The 20,382-nt window shown below is 43.6% G+C and overlaps 1 protein-coding gene across 1 annotated transcript in view; it reads right to left on the reverse strand.

Moving 5' to 3' along the window:
• LOC127576083 (F-box/WD repeat-containing protein 7-like) overlaps positions 1 to 20,382 on the reverse strand; it is a 160,614-nt gene that overhangs the window by 13,957 nt on the left and 126,275 nt on the right. Inside the window, exons 4-8 of the mRNA XM_052026459.1 lie at positions 18,955 to 19,037; positions 13,137 to 13,272; positions 12,468 to 12,602; positions 11,112 to 11,235; positions 2,640 to 2,776 (exon numbers count right to left, since the gene is read on the reverse strand). Coding sequence (XP_051882419.1) covers positions 2,640 to 2,776; positions 11,112 to 11,235; positions 12,468 to 12,602; positions 13,137 to 13,272; positions 18,955 to 19,037 — 615 coding nt within the window. The remainder of the gene's footprint in view (positions 1 to 2,639; positions 2,777 to 11,111; positions 11,236 to 12,467; positions 12,603 to 13,136; positions 13,273 to 18,954; positions 19,038 to 20,382) is intronic.

Below are 20,382 nucleotides of genomic sequence, written 5' to 3' on the forward strand. Positions count from 1 at the left end.
TGAAGTGATACACTTTGGGAGATTGAATTCTAAAGCAGAATACAAAGTCAATGGCAGGACTCTTAGCGGTGTGGAGGAACAGAGGCTTGTTGGGGTTCACATCCACAGATCCCCTCAAGGTTGCCACGCAGGTCGATAGGGTTGTTAAGAAGGCGTATGGAGCGTTGGCCTTCATTAGTCAGGATGTTGAGTTCAAGAGCCGTGAGGCGATGTTGCAGCTCTAAAGCACTCTGGTCAGACCACACTTGGTAGTACTGTGTTCAGTTCTGGTCGCCTCATTATAGGAAGGACGTGAAAGCTTTAGAGAGGGTGCAGAGGAGATTTACCAGGATGCGGCCTGGATTGGAGAGCATGTCTTATGAGGATAGGTTGAGCGAGCTAGGGCTTTTCTCTTTGGAGAGGAGTGGTGTGATAGAGGTGTACAAGATGATAAGAGGCATAGATCGAGTGGACAGTCAGAGACTTTTCCCCAGGGCAACAATGGCTAACACAAGGGGACATAATTTTAAGGTGATTGGAGGAAGGTGTAATGGGGATATCAGGGGTAAGTTTTATTACAAAGAGAATGGTGGGTGTGTGTGGAACGCATTGCCGGCAGAGGTTGTGGGGGCAGATACATTAGGGACATTTTAGAGACTCTTAGACACACGAATGATAGAAAGATAGGGGGCTGTGTGGGAGGGAAGGGTTAGATAGATCTTAGAGCAGCATAAAATGTCAGCACAACAATTGTGGGCCAAAGGGCCTGTACTATGCTGTAGTGTTCTATGTTCTATTGTATTATGAAGCATCCAAATCAATTCCATACATTTCCTTCCACATCTCCACCTTCTGATTTTCCTGCTTATACCAAGTTACAGTAGCCAATTAAGCTTCCCACCTCTTTATGGTTAGGTTTATTACTACCACAGGACAATTTGCGTGGATGATAAATGTAGCTTCACCCAGATCCTAATGAACAAAATCTGCATGGTGCAAGTGCTAACTGTACTATGAGCATATTCTGCCCTTCGGCATAGGCCCAGACTGTTTCTCCGAAGAATAAGGTTATCTTGTTGAAATGTGAAAGATTCCTGGACTGATTGACAGGATGGAAGCTGAGAGAATGTCAATCAACCTAGAGTCTGAATTAGGTGGCACAGTCTCAAGGTAAGGGACCATCCATTTAGAACAGAGATGGGAACAAACTTCTCTGCGCAGAGGGCTGTAAATCTATGGAATACCATACCCCAGAGATGTGCAAGTCTTTGTATGTTCAGGGCTGAAATCAGATTCTTCAACATGAAAGGAATTGTAAGATAGGGAATCTTCTGGAAAAGTGGGAGCAGTTGCATGTGCTTGGCCACGCTCTATTGAATGGCAAAGCAGACTAGTGGGGCTGAAAAGCCAACACCAGCTTCAATTTATTGTGTTCTTATTCTTAAGGATGGAATGAACGTTGATTCAAAAAAAATCATAAGACTCCTTCCATCATGCCAGTCTGCAGGTTAGGCCCCAATATACATGGGATTAAGAGGAACCACCTCCCATTTTCAGATAGAGTTGGTTAAAAATGAGCACCTCTTGATTCAACATCTCAAACTCCAAGTATGCACAAGTGCGGTGAGAATCAACTGTGAGATGTGAAAGGCTTAAAAGGTACCATGGAGACATTTGAGAGTGGAATAGAGGAGGAGTTGTAGAGTTTTAAAGTGAATAGATTAGTACGTGGAACATTGAAAAGTACTGCACAGGAGGTGGCCCTTTGGCCCACCACATCTGTGCCAACCCAGGATTCCAATTTAAACTAATCCCATCTGCCTGCACATGGTCCATATCCCTCCGTCCCATCTGTTCATGTGTCTGAATGTCTCAAACATTGCTATTGTATCTGCTTCTACCACCCTCCATCCCCCCCAACGACAGCACGTTCCAGGCACCCACCACTGTGTAAAAAAGAATGCTCCCCCCTCACCTTAAACCTATGGCCTCTAGTATTTGAGACATAGTATTAGATTGCCCCTCAGCCTCCATCACTCCAGGGAAAAGAATCCAAGTTTAATTCAAGAATGAGCTAGCAGCAAGTCAGAAAAGATACACTCCACTATGGCCTCTTATGAAATAATCTTCTACGCAGATATGTGAAGTGCACTATGCTGTAACCTGTAGATGGGAAAACAGTTTTCGGGAGGAGACAAAATTAACCACCTTCCCCACACAAAAACAATCCTAGAATGTGGACCAGGTGGGAATCACCATCGTGACCTCAGGCACTGACTTCAGAAATCCAATTCACCAATCGACAATACAGGAACTTTAACCTGTACAGCAATAGAAATCGCCTCCACAAATCAGATCACCTTCTGGCTAATTTGCCCTCTACTACCCTTGAAGTAACACCCTTGGGCGATTTGGAAGCCCAGATTACTCTTAGGTTCAAATCTGCATTCCTCAAACTATGCCATCCCTCCCCAAGACATTCTAGGAAGACTATTCTGGTTATTGGACAACAGGGACACTTGGGCATTTCCTGAGCAGCCTTAAATTGAACAGTAAACTAGTTTGAAAAGACATGCCTTGTGCATTACATTGTTCACTGGTCCTCAGGCAGCTTCCCGTGAAAACCTCCACCTACAACAATCGTATTGTAACCAACTTACCTTTGGAGGTTTGATCTCTCCAGATCGCCAGTTGGTGTCGATCTTATGCTGCCGCATGAAGGCAGATTTCCATGGACTGTACATGAAACCTGTGCTCAGCATTCGACGCCGCCGCAGGTACAGGGGCTCCTCAATCACTGGACAGGAAACAGAGACCAACAGAAAATTAATGGATATGGTTCGTTTCCCCTCAAACTCCTTTGATGGAATTAAATATGAACCATAGAACCATACAGCACAAAACAGGCCCTTCGGCCCACCGTGTCGTGCCGTCCATCAGACCACCCTCACACTACCTAACCCCTTCCTCCCGCATATCCCTCTATCTCATGTTCCTCCATATGCCTATCCAACAAGCTCTTGAACCTGTTCAATGTATCTGCCTCCACCACCACCCCAGGCAGTGCATTCCATGCACCAACCACTCTTTGGGTGAAAAACCTCCCTCTGACATCTCCCCTGAACCTCCCACCCATAACCTTAAAGCCATGACCTCTCGTCTTGAACAGTGGTGCCCTGGGAAGGAGGCGCTGACTGTCTATCTATTCCTCTCAATATTTTATATACCTCTATCATGTCTCCTCTCATCCTCCTCCTTTCCAGTGAATAAAGCCCTAGCACCTTAAGCCTCTCCTCATATTCAATACCCTCCAATCCAGGCAGCATCCTGGTAAATCTCCTCTGCACCCTCTCCAATGCCTCCACATCCTTCCTATAATGAGGCGACCAGAACTGAACACAGTACTCTAAATGTGGCCTAACTAGAGTTTTGTAAAGCTGCATCATAACCTCGCGGCTCTTAAACTCAATCCCATGATTTATGAAAGCCAACATCCCATTGGCCTTCTTAACTGCTCTTTCCACCTGTGAGGCAACTTTCAATGAACTGTGAATATGAACCCCCAGATCCCTCTGCTCCTCCACACTGCCAAGTACCTTGCCGTTTACCCTGTACTCTGCCCTGGAGTTTGTCCTTCCAAAGTGTACCACCTCACACTTCTCCGGATTGAACTCCATCTGCCACTTGTCAGCCCAGCTCTGCATCCTATCAATATCCCTCTGTAAGCTCCGACAGCCCTCCACACTATCCACAACACCGCCTATCTTAGTGTCGTCCGCAAACTTACTAACCCAGCCCTCCACCCCCTCATCTAAGTCATCTATAAATATCACAAAAAGTAGAGGTCCCAGAACCGATCCCTGCGGGACACCACCAGTCACTGCCTTCCAATCCGAGGGCACTCCTTCCACCACAACCCTCTGCTTTCTACATGCAAGCCAATTCCTAATCCACACAGCCAAGCTTCCTTGGATCCCTTGGCCTCTGACCTTCTGAAGAAGCCTACCATGAGGAACCTTATCAAATGCCTTACTAAAATCCATGTAAACCACATCCACCACACTGCCCTCATCAATCTTCCTGGTCACCTCCTCAAAGAACTCTATCAGGCTTGTGAGGCAAGATCTTCCCTTCACAAAGCCATGCTGGCTGTCCCTAATCAGTCCATGATTCTCTAGGTGTTCATAAATCCTATCCCTTAGAATCCTTTCTAACAGCTTACCCACCACAGACGTGAGACTCACCGGTCTATAATTCCCTGGCCTATCCCTATTACCTTTTTTGAACAAGGGGACCACATTCGCAATCCTCCAATCCTCTGGCACCACCCCCGTATGCCCACACCGCCTCTTTATCGGCTGACATTGGACTCCCACCTCTCTGTTGCCCCATCTCTTTTGACTCATTGCTGTGTTATTAATAGCCAATGGAAGTCCATGACTCAAGCCGAACATGCCCTCCTATTCCTTCTCTACAAATTCTTGATAAATGATCAAGAATTGCACAACATATACAAAGCTGTCAAATTAACTAAGTCAAACCGAGTGCACCAGCAATAAAGGAAATAATTAACATCTACAGGATTCACACAGCTACTCAATATTGATATCATATAATAATTCCAAAAATTAACAAATGATATCTGGATAAAGACAAGAATAACAAGACTCAAAACTTATTTAGCATTGGCACGTATGGTGGAGCACTGAAGCCATTAGAATACTGTGACAACGGTTACGTGGAGCTTTTAAATATATCTTAGAAGCCGCACAACATTAAGGTCAACTCTGGTCGGCACACTGATCAAATGACTTCTGGGAAGATTCCAAAATGTAGAGACAAAACTACAGTGAATTAGTGAAGACTGAACCATGAAATCTAGAGAAACGGCAACACTGAAAGGGCAAACCTTGCACATGCTAAAATATACAGCAGAGACCCACAGAGGCATAGCGTCATACAGCACGGAACCAAGCCCTTCAGCTCAACCTGTCCATGCCCACCAAGGTGTCTACCTGAACCAGTCCCATTTATCTGCATTTGCCCCATATCCCTCCAAACCTTACTTGTCCATGAACCTACCTAATGTCTTTTAAACGCTGCAGTTGTACCTGCCTCTACTATTTCCCCTGGCAGCTCATTCTATATTACCACCACCCTGTGTGTGAAAAAGTTGCCCCTCAGGACCCCTTTAAATCTTTCCCCTCTCACCTTAAACCTTTGCCCTCTAGGTTTAGACTCCCCTACCCCGGGAAAAAGGCAGTGACCATCCCAGCTTATCTATGCCCATCATAATTTTAAATACCTCTACAAAGTCCCAGCCTATCCAGACTGTCCTTTTAACTCAAGCCCTCCAGTGCTGGCAACATCCTTGTGAATCACTCCTGCACCCTCTCTTGCTTAATCACATTCTTCTTGTACTATGGTACATTTTTATTAATGACTTGGATGAGGGGGTAGAAGGGTGGGTTGGCAAGTTTGCAGATGACACAAACGTTGGTGGTGTTGTGGATAGTGTGGAGGATTGTCGAAGATTGCAGAGGGATATTGATAGGATGCATAGCTGGGCTGATACGTGGCAGATGGAGTTCAATCCAGAGGAGTGTGAGGTGGTACACTTTGGAAGGACAATCACCAAGGCTGAGTACAAAGCTAATGGCAGAATTCTGAGCAGTGTGGAGGAGCAGAGGGATCTGGGATCCATATCCACAGATCCCTGAAAGTTGCCACACAGGTGGATAGGGTAGTTAAGGAAGCTGATGGGATGTTACCTTTCCTAAGTCGTGGGATCGAGTTTAAGAGCCACGAGGTAATGATGCAGCTCTACAAAACTCTGGTTAGACCAAACTTAGAGTACAGTGTTCAGTTCTGGTCGCCTCATTATAGGAAGGATGTGGAAGTGTTGGAAAGAGTGCAGAGGATGCTGCCTGGTTTAGAGAGTATGCATTATGAGAAGAGACTAAGGGAGCTAGGGCTTTACTCTTTGGAGAGAAGGAGGATGAGGGGAGACATGATAGAGGTGTACAAAACATTAAGAGGAATAGAGTAGACAGCCAGCACCTCTTTCCCAGGGCACCAATGCTCAATACAAGAGGGCACTGCTTTAAAGTAATGGGTGGGAAGTTCAAGGGAGATATCAGAGGGAGGTTTTTTACCCAGAGAGTGGTTGGGGCATGGAATGCGCTGCCTGGGGCAGTGGTGGAGGCAGGTACATAGGTCAAATTCAAGAGATTGTTAGATAAGCATATGGAGGAATTTAAAATAGAGGGATATGTGAGAGGAAGGGGTTAGATAGTCTTAGGCAAGGTTTAAAGGTCAGCACAACATTGTGGGCCAAAAGGCCTGTATCGTGCTGTACTGTTCTATGATTCTATGGTGAGCAGAATGACACACAATATTCCAGGTGCAGTCTTATCAATATCTTGTACAGCAATAACATGATGTCCCAACTCTTGCACTCAATGCCTACACAATGAAGGCAAACATGCCATAAGACTTCTTGATCGCCTTGTTTACTACCCACGTTGGCACTTTCGGAGAACTATGTACCTGTATCCCAATCTCTCTGTACAGGGCCCTGCCATTCACTGTGCAAGACCTGCCCTGGTTTAACTTCCCAAAAAGTATCACTTCATACTTGTTCAAGTTCCATCTGACATTCCTTCAGTCATTTTACCAGTTGATCTAGCTCCTGTTGAAGCCTGAGACAACCCTCTTCACTGTCAACCACACCAGCAATTGTGGTGTCATCCACAAACTTGCTAATTGTGCCACCTATAATCTTAACAAAAAAAATTAATGTACACAACAACAGTGAAATTAGCATGGATCCTTGCACACCACCAGTCATCACAGGCCTCCAATCTGGAAAACAACCCTCCACTACACCCTCTAACTCCCACCTCCAAGCCAACCTTGTACCCAATTGGCTGGGTCATCCTGGATCCCATGAGATCTAACCTTCCGGACCACCCTACATATAGTACCTTGTCAAAAGCCTTGCCAAAGTTAAAGTAGACAACTTCTTGGATGAGGATGTGGAAGGGTCGGTTCGTAAGTTTGCTTATGATACAAAGGTTGGTGGTGTTGTGGGTAGTGTAGAAGGTTAATGTAGATTCCAACAGGACATTGCTAGAATGCAGAGCTGGGCTGAGAAGTGGCAGATGGAGTTCAACCCGGATAAGTGTGAAGTGATCCACTTCGAGAGATCAAATCTGAAGGCGGAATACAGGGTTAATGGCAGGACTCTTAGCAGTGTGGAGGAACAGAGGGATCTTGAGGTCCACATCCATAAATCCCTCAAGGTTGCTATGCAGGTCAAAAGGGTTGTTAAGGCAGCATATGGTGTGTTGGCCTTCATTAGTTGGGGTATTGAATTCAAGAGCCACTAGATAATGTTGCAGCTCTATAGAACTCTGGAGTATTGTGTTCAGTTCTGGTCGCCTCATTATAGGAAGGATGTGGAAGCTTTAGAGAGGGTGCAGAGGAGATTTACCAGGATGCTGCCCGGATTGGAGAGCATATGTTGAGTGAGTTAGGGCTTTTCTCTTTAGAGAGGAGGATGAGAGGTGACTTGATAGAGTCTACATGATGATGAGGCATAGATCTTATGCATAGAGGCATAGAAAGTCAGAGACTTTCTCCCAGGGCAAAAATGGCTAACATGAGGAGCCAAAATTTTAAGGTGACTGGAGGAAGATAAGGGGGATGTCAGAAGTAAGTTTTTTTTTTAAGACACACAGTGAGCAGCGGGTGCATGGAACACACTGCCGGCAGAGGTTGTGGGGGCAGATACATTAGGGACATTTAAGAGACTCTTAGATAGACACATGAATGATAGAGAAATGGGGGGGCTATGTGGGAGGGAAGGGTTAGATATTAGAGCAGGATAAAATGTCTGCACGACATTGAGAGCCGAAGGGCCTGTACTGTCCTGTAGTGTTCTACCACTCCGCCCTCAATAAAGAGAAAAAGAAAGGCAAGAGTGGACATCAGACCGCTGGAAAATGACGCTGGCGAGATAGTAATGGGGAAAACAAAGATGGTGGACGAACTGAATGAGTATTTTGCGTCAGTCTTCACTATGGAAGACACCAGCAACGTGCCAGAACTTCGAGAGAGTCGGGGGCAGAAGTGTGTGTTGTTGCCATTACTGAGGTGGTGGTGCTTAGGAAACTGAAAGGTCTGAAGGTGGATAAGTCACCTGGACCAGATGGACTACTCCCCAGGGTTCTGAAAGAGGCAGCTGAAGAGACGGTGGAGGCATTAGTAGTGATCTTTCAAGAGGAAGGAATGGTTCAGGAGGACTGGAAAAATCACAAATGTCACTCTACTCCTCAAGGGAGGGAGGGAGGCAAAAGACAGGAAATTATAGGCCAGTTAGCCCTACTTCTGTGGTTGGTAAGATGTCCATTACTAAGGATGAGGTTTTGGGGTACTTAGAAGCTCGTGATAGAATAGGCCGAGGTCAGCATGGTTTCCTTAAGGTGAGATCTTGCCTAACAAATCTGTTGGAATTCTTTGAGGAAGTAAGAGGCAGGATAGACAAAGGAGAGTCAGTGGATGTTGTTTACTTGGATTTTCAGAAGGTGCTGCACATGAGGCTGTGAAACAAGATGGGAGCCCATGGTATTACAGGAAAGGTACTAACATGGACAGAAGATTGGGTGACTGGCAGAAAGCAGAGTGGGAATAAAGGGGGCCTTTCCTGGTTGGCTGCCAGTGACTCGTGGTGTTCTGCAGGGGTCAATGTTGGGTCTGCTACTTTTCACGTTATATGTTAATGATCCGGATGACAGAATTGATGGCTTTGTGGCCAAGTTTGTGGATGATACAAAGGTAGGTGGAGACGCAGGTAGTGCTGAGAAAGCAGGGAGTCTGCAGAAGGACTTGGATGGGTTGGGAGAATGGGCAAAGAAGCGGCAGATGGAATACAGCGTAGGGAAGTGCACTTTGGTAGAAGGAATAAAGGTGTAGACCATTTTCTAAACGGGAAGCAAATTCAGAAATTGGAGCGGCAAAAGGGACTTGGGAGTCCTAATGCAGGATTCCCCAAAGGTTAACTTGCAGGTTGAGTCAGTAGTAAGGAAGGCAAATACAATGTCAGCATTCATTTCAAGAGGACTAGAATATAAAAGCATGTAATGCTGAGGCTTTAGAAAGCATTGGTCAGACCACATTTGGCGTATTGAAAGCAGTTTTGGGATCCATATCGAAGGGAGGATGAGCTGGCATTGGAGACGGTCCAGAGGAGGTTTACAAGAATGATCCCAGGAATGAAAGGGTTAACATACGAGGAGTGTTTGATGTCTCTGAGCCTGTATTCGCTGGAGTTTAGAAGGACGGGTTGGGGGGGGAATCTCATTGAAACCTACTGAATATTGAAAGGCCTGGATAGAGTGGACATGGAGAGGATGTTTCCAGTAGCGGGAGAGTCTAGGACCAGAGGGCGCAGCCTCAGAATAGAAGGACGTCCCTTTAGAACAGAGATGAGGAGGAATTTCTTTAGCCAGAGGGTGGTGAATCTGTGGAGGCCAAGACATTGGATACATTTAAAGCCAAGGTTGAAAGGTTCTTGATTGGTAAGGGCATCAAAGGTTACAAGGAGAATGCAGGAGAATGGGGCTGAGGGGGAAATATAAATCAGCCATGATTGAATGGCAGAGCAGACTCAATAGGCCAAATGGCCTAATTCTGCTCCTACGTCCTATGGTCTTATCTTCTTGGTCACCTCTTCAAAAATCTCAATCAAATTCGTCAAACACTATTTTCCCACGCAAAAGCCATACGGATTATCCCCAATTAGTCCTTGCTTTTTCAAATGCAAGTAGATCCAGTCCCTCAGAATCTCCTCCAGTAACTCACCCACCACTGACGTTAGGCTCACCAGCTGAAGTCCCCTGACTTGTCCTTGCAAATTAAAGATACAACATTAACCACACTTCAGTCTTCTGATATCTCACCCACGGCTAAAGAAGATAGAAAAATCTCTGCCAGGTTCCCTGCAGTTTCTTCCCTTGCTTCCTACAATGATACTAACAATTCTGCTCAAGCGAGCTGTGCCAGAATTTTTACTTGAACCACCTCCTTCGTTTATCAAGCCTCCCTACTCTTCCACACAATTGGAGAAATGGAACCGGAACACTTTTTTTGGAACTGTATCTGTCTCCTTTTACTCTCACCAGAGGCAACTTGGTGCAAGTCCCACCATGGTGATCATCAGCTGTCAAATCCTATTGTGGACACATCTCTAATCCTGTATATTAGGCAGACTGGCTGCATAGTTCCAGTGCCAAAAGGAGTGGGTCAGTTGATGTCATCTCCAATCCTGTGGCAAGGGGCAGCCTGGTGCACATCTCTGCTGGCCTTCCTCTCACGCTGGTGTCCGACACCCATCTTGTGATGCAGCACCCAAAACTGAAATTCACTCAAACATTAAAGCCTTCTACATTCATTAAGATTTCATATACCATTGCTTCAAATGTACTCATTCCACAAAAATGTCAGATATTTTGCAGTGTCACAGCAAGTGGCAACATGTTAAATGTGCACTGAAAACTAATTGGAAGCACTTTGATTCAAGCTGCTATTGAAACAATAGCATTGGTGTTTCATGCATGATTGAAGTTAGTTAGGTTAGTCTCAGGGGAACATGAAGAAACAGGCCATTTTCTACTTCGATAATGTTCAAACAGGCACACAAGAAGAAATTAAGCCTTATGGAATAGGCGTTGAACTATGAATGGGAAGGATAGGTCGAGGAAAATTCTGGGGCCCATCTCAGCAGCACACAGCATGATTCTCAGTTTGATCTTTAGGCTATATAGAGACTGTTGTCAGTGCAATATCCACAGGGCTCAAGGAACAGGGTAAAAGTACCTGATCACAGGCCAGCAAACCTCATATCATGTGCACATGAAGGGCAAAGTGTTTAATTCTCCTTTAGATTAATGTTATCAATTATCTGCTGTCCTTCAAACTGTACTTCAGCAGAGCACTTACAATTCATAGACTGGCAGAACCCTACACAAACAGACTGACAACAACACTCAGTGTTAATCCAGTGATAAGATTCAGACAAAATCTGATGGGCACATCCAACAAGATGCAAGCTCATTTCTGCCTAGACTCACCTTCTTCTCTGCACTTTTCTCTCCAGAGCAGGTTATCCTCAGCCAGGATGCGCCAGTACCGACAAGTCTGTGCTGCCCGCAGCAGATCCCTTGGCTCCAGAAATGACAGGACGTACAGTGCTAGCTGGAAAAAGCAAATACAGACACCCCTAAATGATTTCAACCCTCCAGATGATTGGGGAAAATCAATGGAGAAGGGGACAAGCATTTAATCATAATCAATCTGGAAATTAAAGATCAAAATCAGACTGATACTTCAAAATATTTTCACTGCTGGCCTAACAATCCTCCTCCATCACATTCCCATCAATGTGGATGGTATGGCAGTTTGTAATGCTGCCGCACAGCTCCAAGGACAGAGTTTGATTGTGACCTCAGGTATTGTGTGGAGTTTGCATGCTCTCCCTGTGGCTGCGTGGATTTCTCCCAGGTTCTTGGGTTTCTGCCCACATCAAAAGGACATGCGGCACGTTAAATGGCTACTGTGAAATGTGTAGGTTACTGCCATGAGAACCAAAGAGGAATTCTTGAACACAGAAGAAACAAAGCTACAGGGGAAATGGGAATAATGGGACTGTTCTGCTGGGAGACAGCATGGACCGAAAGGGCTGAGTGGTCTCCATGTTGGAATAAATATATATTGCAGATTCAAAATTGCAGCAATGTCCAAATATAATTGGGACACCTTCAGGCTGGATGTGGTATCTTTTAGACTGTTAATATATGTTAACACAAGCCTTGAATTCACAGAATATGTCCAATTGAAAAGTTGATTTAAAATTTTCAATTGGTTAGAGTTCTGGAACCCATTACCCTTCATGTGTGATAATTCCGCATTTGACACAGCTCTAACACTGAACACTTTTGCTCCTTGTTCTCCTAGGAAAAGCAAAGTTTCTCCCTTTACCTTTTGAATCTTTTAATCGTTTTAAATACCTCAGTCAGATCACCTATTATTTTGTGCTCGAGTCCATACAACGTCCTTACAATTTAACCATGGACAGCTGAAGGCATGGTCACCAATTACAGAGCAATAAAAGATGGGTTTGTAATTTTGCAGAGAATACACCATTGCACAAGTTTTGTAACTGTTGACGTTTGTAACACTAAACCCTCAATCAGTCTGAAAACATGAAGCAGGTAAAGGAAATCAATCACCTTCAGGCACAAGTTTTACGGAAGCAAGCAACTAGAAAAAGAACTAGTTAAGGAGCGTCCACCTCCATTGAGTTGTTATTCCCATTTTCTTTACACTTTTATAAGCATTCTAAATGCTGCTGTACGACTGTAGTGCAGCTGTACCACTTGCTCCAGACCAGACTGCACATCAAGGACTCTACACCTCAAAACACATACCTCCTTAGGTAGGAGGGAGATGAAGTCTCGCTGGAACTGAGGCTCAATGACCTGCATCATGTATTTGATCTGAGAAGTCTCACAACGATCAATGAGTTCATCCAATGCCAGAAGCTTCTCAGGGCCACTCCACTTCTGTGAACAAAAAGCACAGATGATAATGTTCCTGCCTTTATTTCAGTAATGATTACAAACAGAACACTTACACTTCAGATACAACAAAATAATCATGATAACATGCAATGATACATTTTTTGATCCCATACTGCAACTGTATTCAAATGAAGTACAAGTCCGAGAAGGGGTAAGATAACGACTGTGAAGGTATACGATGGTCAGCTTCTTCCAATGCTTTCCTTATTAATTTCTCATTAAACTGCCTGTAGCACTTTGATTCCACATCAATACTTTCTAAGTTGAGAGATCTCACCAATGACGCTATACCATGCTCAGCAGAAAGGTTGAGAGCAATCCTTTCACAGGCATCAGAAAAAAATGACTCATAGCATGGAGGCATGATTTACAACAAACCTAATTACCAGGACAAATTCTCATCCTGACCACCATCTTACCAACCCAAACCCTCCACACCAACAGTCACGCCTCATTCCCCCACCCAATTCCGAAACAGCATCCAGATTATTTGGTATGCCTGTCTGATGCACTCACCTGGAACATGCCAAGCCATTCCTGAAGATCTGTTGGAGGTGTCACTGATGTAATACGTCGGCGATGTTGACCTGGGATGTTGCCATTCCTTATATCTCCAAACGTTGTGGTTGTATTTATGCAGGGTGAGAGAGAACTATAAAGAGAGAGGTAAAAATATGCAACTGAACTCTGAAGATCCAGGAAGTACTCAGGTCAACATCCATGGAGAGAGAAAACTGGATCAAGACTTCCCCACCTGAACAAAGTTGGATGAGATGCAACTTCGCTGCTTTTGGTCTCCCCAACTTAGTCAAAACTACTCCTGAAATGTTACTCCAAGTTTCTGGTTGCTTGTCACTTCAGTTCTCCTACCTACCCTCACCCTTGACCTTGGCTCCTACGTGGTTTCAATTGTCGACTGCAAGCTCCAGGAACAGCACACAATAGAATCAGAAACATTACAACCTTCTGGACTTGAAGTTCAAAAATTTGATCATTTTGCTATTTTAAGTATTTCCTCTAGACCCGTCTTTGTTTTCTTTCCTTGACTCTTACACTATCCTTCATTTCACCTCTCACATTGCACATCACTCACCTCACGTTCTTCCCCTTCCTTAACATTTTAAAACTTGTTCCAACTTTCCCTGATGAGATCAACCTGAAACATTAACTCAAATTCTGCCTCTTCAAATTCTCTCTCTTTGGAGAGGAGGATGAGAGGTGACTTGATAGAGGTGTACAAGATGATAAGAAGCATAGATTGAGTGGACAGTCAGAGATCTTTTTCCAGGGTGGAAACGGCTAACACGAGAGGACATAATTTTAAGGTGACTGGAGGAAGGTATAAGGGGAATGTCAGGGGTAAGATTTTTTTTTAAAGAGAGTGGTGAGTGCATGGAACGTACTGCCGGCAGAGGTTGTGGGGGCAGATACATTAGGGACATTTAAGAGACTCTATTAGATAGACACGTGAATGATAGAGAAATGGAGTGCTATGTGGGAGGGAAGGGTTAGATAGATATTAGGACAGGATAAAATGTTGGCACAACATTGGGGGCTGAAGGGCCTGTACTGTGCTGTAATGTTCTAACCACTGAATATTGCTTGCATTTTCAATTTTCAGATTTCTAGCATTGACAAAATTATGTTTTGTAAAGACATTTGACAAGGTCCCTCATGGTAGGCTGATCCAAAAGATGAAGATGCACGAGATCCATAGTGACTACGTAGATTAGATTGAAAATAGGCTTGCCCATAGAAAACAGTGTACTGGTGGAAGGCGTTATTCTGGCCAGAGGTCTGTGACCAGTGGTGTTCTGCAGGAATCAGCGCTGGGATATCAACTGTTGTCCAAATAGCTTGTACGATATGGGCTGATTAGCAAGTCTGCAGATGACTCAAAAATTGGAGTTGTAGATAATGAAGTCAAAGGAAACAACAGGATTTAGATGCAAATACAGGCAGAGAAATGGCAGATGGAGTTTAATCCGAGCAAGTGAGGTGTTACGCTTTGAGAGATCAAATGTAAAGGGAAAATATACAGTAAAGAGCAACTATTAAGAGCATTGATAACAGAGGGATCTTGGAGACCAAGTCCATAGCTCCCTAAAAGTGGCAACACAAATAGAGTGGTAAAGGCAGCATACAGGATGCATGCCTTCATCAGTCACCATGTTACAGGAAGGATGTGGAGACTTTGGATGGTGCAAAAGAGGTTAACCAGCATGCGTCCTGGATTAGAGAGTATTAGCTACAAGGAGAGGTTGGACAAACTTGGATTGTTTTCTCTGGAGTGTCAGGGACTGAAAGAAGACCTGATTGAAGTTTATTAAGTGAGAAGCATTGATAGGGTAGATGGTCAGACTCCCTCCCCCAACAACCCCCCCTCCCCCCGTGCAGAAAAGTCAAATACTTGAGGACAGAGCTTTAAGATGGGGGCGGGGGAACTAAAAGTGGGGAACCTTTAAGCTCCTCCCTCCCCCCACTACCCACCCCCCCAATCTTAAAGCAGACATGCGGGACAAGTATTTCTTTTTGTATACAGAGTGGTAGGTGCCTGGAACACACTGCCAGGGGAAGTGGTGTAAGCAGACACAACAGTGACATTTGAGAGGTATTTAGACAGGCACATGAACATGTAGGAATATGGATCATGTGCAGGCAGATAGGTTTAATTTCATTTGATCCCATGGTTGGCACAGAATTGTGGGCCAAAGGGCCTTTTCCTGTGTTATACTATTTTACGTAAACAGAGACGTGACTATTCTCCATGGTCAGGCCCTGATGAGTTCAGTGGGATTACAGCTTCAGTGAATACAGACAACTACTTCATGTACTTGTTGACTTATGGTGGATCAGCAGAACTCCCCCCCCCACCCCTCCAAGAGTCCTAGGAATGGCTCATGAGTACAAATCCAACAGATAGGGTTACTCCTCTTGCTGGGGTTCAGCAGAATTGAATTTAACTTTGCAGCAAACCCCATACTTGACTGTTTAAATTTTGGGACAATGCCAATGGACATTTGCTTAAACAAATTCATCACGATGAAATGAGAACCTGGAACTAAAATGAGAAAAGAAAAAGTTGTAAATAAAAAATGTTAGATGCATATTTATCCAAAAATCTTAATTTTGTCCTGGTTAATAAGATCTTTCAGCCTGTAGCATATACTACTCACGAGTTGGGTCACAAAGGCACCAGATGGCGATTAATATGCAGCTCACACACTACAATTCTTTAAATTTCATATAAAATTGAAAAGACACCAGATGATGCGAGCCTAACAGTCACTCCTTCCATATCCCATCACCCACGTAAAAGCTGGGATCAGCATCACAGCCACTAACATTACCTAATTTGATACACGATCAGCATATGCTAACCTTCCTCATTTCAGTCAATGGACATTTGCGTAGAAAATGTTCCAGTTAAAAAAGTATCCATCCTTTTCTCAGAGGTTACTTTAACTCTCGCTGTTCCAAAAGTAGGAGGGTGGTAAAGGCAACGTACAGCATGCTTGCCATCATTGGTTAGGGTGTTGAGTATAAAAGTCAGGAAGTCACACTGCAGCTGTATAAAACTTTGGTTAGGCCACATTTAAACTATTGCCAGTTTGTAAGACAAGCTTTTCACTGTACCTCGGTACAAGTGACAATAATAAACCAATACCAATCTAGTCGCCACATCACAGAAAGTATAGAAAGGGTGCAGAAGAGGTTTACCAGGATGCTGCCTGGATTAGAGTGTATGAGCTACAAAGACAGGTTCTCTTCTCTGAAGCGTCAGAAGCTGAAGGGAGACCTGAGAGAAGTTTATGAGAGGCATAGATAGGGTAGATAAAATCCTCATCCCAGGGTCGAAATGTCAAGCACCAGAGGTCATGCATTTAAGGTGAAAGGAGAAAGTTTAATAGGAGATGTATGGGGCAATTTTACTTTTGTTTTTTTTTATATATTACACACAGTGGCAGATGCCTGAACGGGCTGCTGGGAGGAGTGTTGGAAGCAGATATAACAGTGGCGTTTAAAAGGCTGTTAGATAGGCACATGGATATGCAAGGGAATGGAGGGACATAGATAATGGCAGGCAGAAGAGAATTAGTTTAATTTGGCATTGTGTTAGGCAGAGACATTGTGGGCCTGTTATGTTGCACTCTTCTGTGTTCCATGCTTTGGAGAGGGTGCAAGGGGATCACCAGGATGTGCCTGAATTAGACGGTATTAGTGAGCAAGGACAGGATAGGCTTTTCTGGAGCCAAGGCTGAGGAGGGAGCAACCTGAAAGTTTATAAAATTATGAGAGGCATGGATATGGTAGATGGTTAAAGTCTTTATCCCCAGGGTGGAAATGTCCAACATTAGGAGGGCATAGTTTTATGGCAAGAGGGGGAAAAGTTTAAAGGAGATTTATATGGCGTTTTTTTTTAAAAAAACACAGAATAGTGGTGGGTGCCTGGAAAGGGCTGCCAGGGGAAGTGGTGGAAGCAGATACGATAGCAATGTTTAAGAGGCTCTTAGATAGACACATGAACAAGGATAAAATTGAGGAATATAGACCACATTCAGACAGATGTGCAGTTTAAATTGGCGTAATGGTCAGCACAGACATGATGGACCAAAGGGCCCGTTCCTGTGCTAATTGTCTAATCTGAGCCTCTCAGAATTTTGCTCTACAAGTACCTCACTGGTGACTCAGACAGCAAGTGCAAGCATGTTGTGGGACTATAAAGGGGATGGAAAGGGCTCAGGGACAACACAACTTTTTCATAAGAGCCTAACTGAGAAACATTTCTAAAATTATTTTCAGTTATCAAAATTTTAATTTAACTTGCTCGATTTAGATCTTCTTTGTAGATTTCATCTAGTCTTGACCCTGTAATGCACGAGTCATGGACTAGAACAATATCCACCCTGAACATTACACTTCCCCAATGTTTGGACAACAGGTGCAGAAATCTGGAATTTTTTCTTTCCCGGCACAGGAATGCCAAGACCAGCTCCAGATAGGATCGGGAAGAATAGCACAAACTGGGAGATTTCTCTACAATTATTCCAGGTCACAGTATGTTTACCCATTAAGCCATTGCATGAATAATACAGACCACACCTGACATAGTTCTTTATTTAAAGATGCTCAGAAATAGCAGGACTACGCCTTGTTGCTTCACGAGTCTGTCTTGTCATTCGAAAAGGTCATAGCTAATCCTTTATCTAAACTCAGCCTTCTTGCCATGCTGCTATATGTCCAAAAGGGCAGATAATTCCTAAAATTTACCACTACTCAACCCTCAAACAATGGGCCCCTGGTACTGCATACACTAGCCAGAGGAATCAACCTTTCAGCATCTGTTCTGTCAAGCTTCTATAAAGAATTTTTGATGAATTGATGACTTAGAAAAAAAATCACAGGAAGCCATTTAGCCCATTGCGTTTCATCTTCATAAGTACTGTGCAAATCCTCTCCTGACTTTCTCTTGTGCAAGTTTATCTACTCAAGGATACATTTGATTTCCTTTTCAAAGCTCCATAATATTTGCCAGAACTACTGTTGCTGCTTCAAAATAAAATCTCTTCACCTACATCACCACCAACCCCCAAACTCATGGTCCACATTCATTTCAATTAGCAACCAAGTCCTCACTGAAGCAATGCCTGTGATGAAAGCTGGGCGTTCAGCAAAACACATTGCTTGGCTCGGTAAGTGCCCTCACTGTGAAAATTGCTCAGTATAGATGCTGCCTTTCCAAACCCAAGCTGTGTATATCAAAATGAACTTCCAAAAGCCAAGGTGCATTGAGGCCATTGCTAGCTATCAAACAGCAGGGTGCAGCACCAGCAAAGATGGGTATGTGGAAACCCAATTGAAGTAACACTACTGTACAGTAAGGCTACACAATTAATAATACATAACTGACTGACTATAATTCCTTAAAATCATTGTGTGAAATGCTTTGAGATATTGTCATGCATTAACAGAGAATATCTAACCACAGACATTCAAATTCATGAAGCCAGGTTTTTAAGCACTGAAAATCTACATTGGCAGGATGTACAGTAATGGCATATTAAATTCATAATTACAGGAGATTACATCTTTGATATACTGTTCCGCTGCATTAACGATCAATTTATAATATTGTTTCAGACTCTGAAATGTAATGTGGCTGGAATTGAGAGTGTAAATTTTTTCATAAATAAAGGATTATGAAAACAAATTGTTCTTTTAGTTCCTATTCTTTGATATAAAGCAAGTGAGGCAGCAAGACCTCGATTAACCATAAGAGTAGCCCATTCAGTGAGTTTTAGTGGTCACTGATGCATCTGCTCTGTGTCAGTACCTGGAGTATTCAGAGCCTTTGCACAATTTCTTTCCTGGCGACAATGATCGTACATCAAGGCCATTCTCTGATTTTCGCTTCATCTGTGAAGAGAAAAGAGAATGTTATGTTGATATATAATCAGCTCTGGTCTCCTGGGTTCAGCAGTCAGGCCAGAGCAGCAGCAACACAGGAAATGGGATAATAATAGGACTCTGGCTAGACACAAAACTATCCTGAAGAGGGCAAACAATCAAATAAACAGAGACAGGATGAAGAATCAATTGCTCCCATCAACCACAGACAGATACTCCCAATAACAATCCATCCAGAATTAATTGTTTTAAACAATTACTAACCAGTAATACAATGGTACAAAGCAAGACAAAGTAATGATCAGAGTAGCACTTAAATATATGACAGCCATTTGGGAGCAGACATTTTGGTACTTGCACCTCATCCTTCATATATTCCAGTCATCCTGTCTGTTCAATCTCCTGAATGCAGGAAAGGGAGCAGATTAAAATCTGCAAAACCATGTTTCTTGTAGATCAGTTAAATGACAGTTACAGAATCAAAATGGTTATGGCATGGAAAGAGGCCATCGGCCCATCAAGTCAAATCTGCCTATATTAAAGAGCAATCCAGCTGGTCCCACTCCACCATCCTCTCCCTTTAGCCTTGCATCTCTCAGCATCTTCAGATACATCCCATTTAGCTTAAATTCAAGAGGCAAGGAGCCATCCTGTCACTTTTGATTAGACAACACCTCAAATTTGCCAATACCAAATGGAACAGATTTTTAATACAGCTAACATTCATCCCACCAGATCTAATACCATGTACTGTATTGCCAACATTGACTCAACCGGAAATTAGCTAAGAATATGTAGTCTGATATGCACTGACTGAAATAAGCAGTTCAAGAGTACAGCAGCATTCCCACTTGGATGAGTGGGGGGCTTGAGGGATTTCAATACATTGAGCACTTAAGCTGTGAAAACACCCAGCAGCACAAATGGTTACAGCTTTATCTCCCCAGAGTCATGATGTACCTGAACAGACTGAGGAGATAATGCTTGCTATATATAGGTCTGTCATTTCAGCAGAGGCAATTTGACATACAAAATTAAAATGACCACAAAGCCTGAATGCACAATATTAAACCCCCAGCTTTGCTACTCGAGACACCCTCTACTCCAAATCCAAGTTTTCAAACCCCTGCTTACACTCAAGCTCAATGTTGCACAATATTAAAATACCCTGTTATTAAGCATCAGTTGGTACAAAATCACACCAAATCAACTTGCCATTTTGCATAGCTGTCCCCAAGATAAACATTATCTAGGGTCATGTAGTACAAGGTAATCCAATATTGTAGGAGACTGAAATTTTGAAGCACAAATGAAAAGAACACACCACAATCCCCTCACCCTCCCCATTCAAGGA

The sequence above is a fragment of the Pristis pectinata genome, chromosome 11 (genome assembly GCF_009764475.1).
Source record: "Pristis pectinata isolate sPriPec2 chromosome 11, sPriPec2.1.pri, whole genome shotgun sequence".
Taxonomy (NCBI): Eukaryota; Metazoa; Chordata; class Chondrichthyes; order Rhinopristiformes; family Pristidae; genus Pristis; species Pristis pectinata.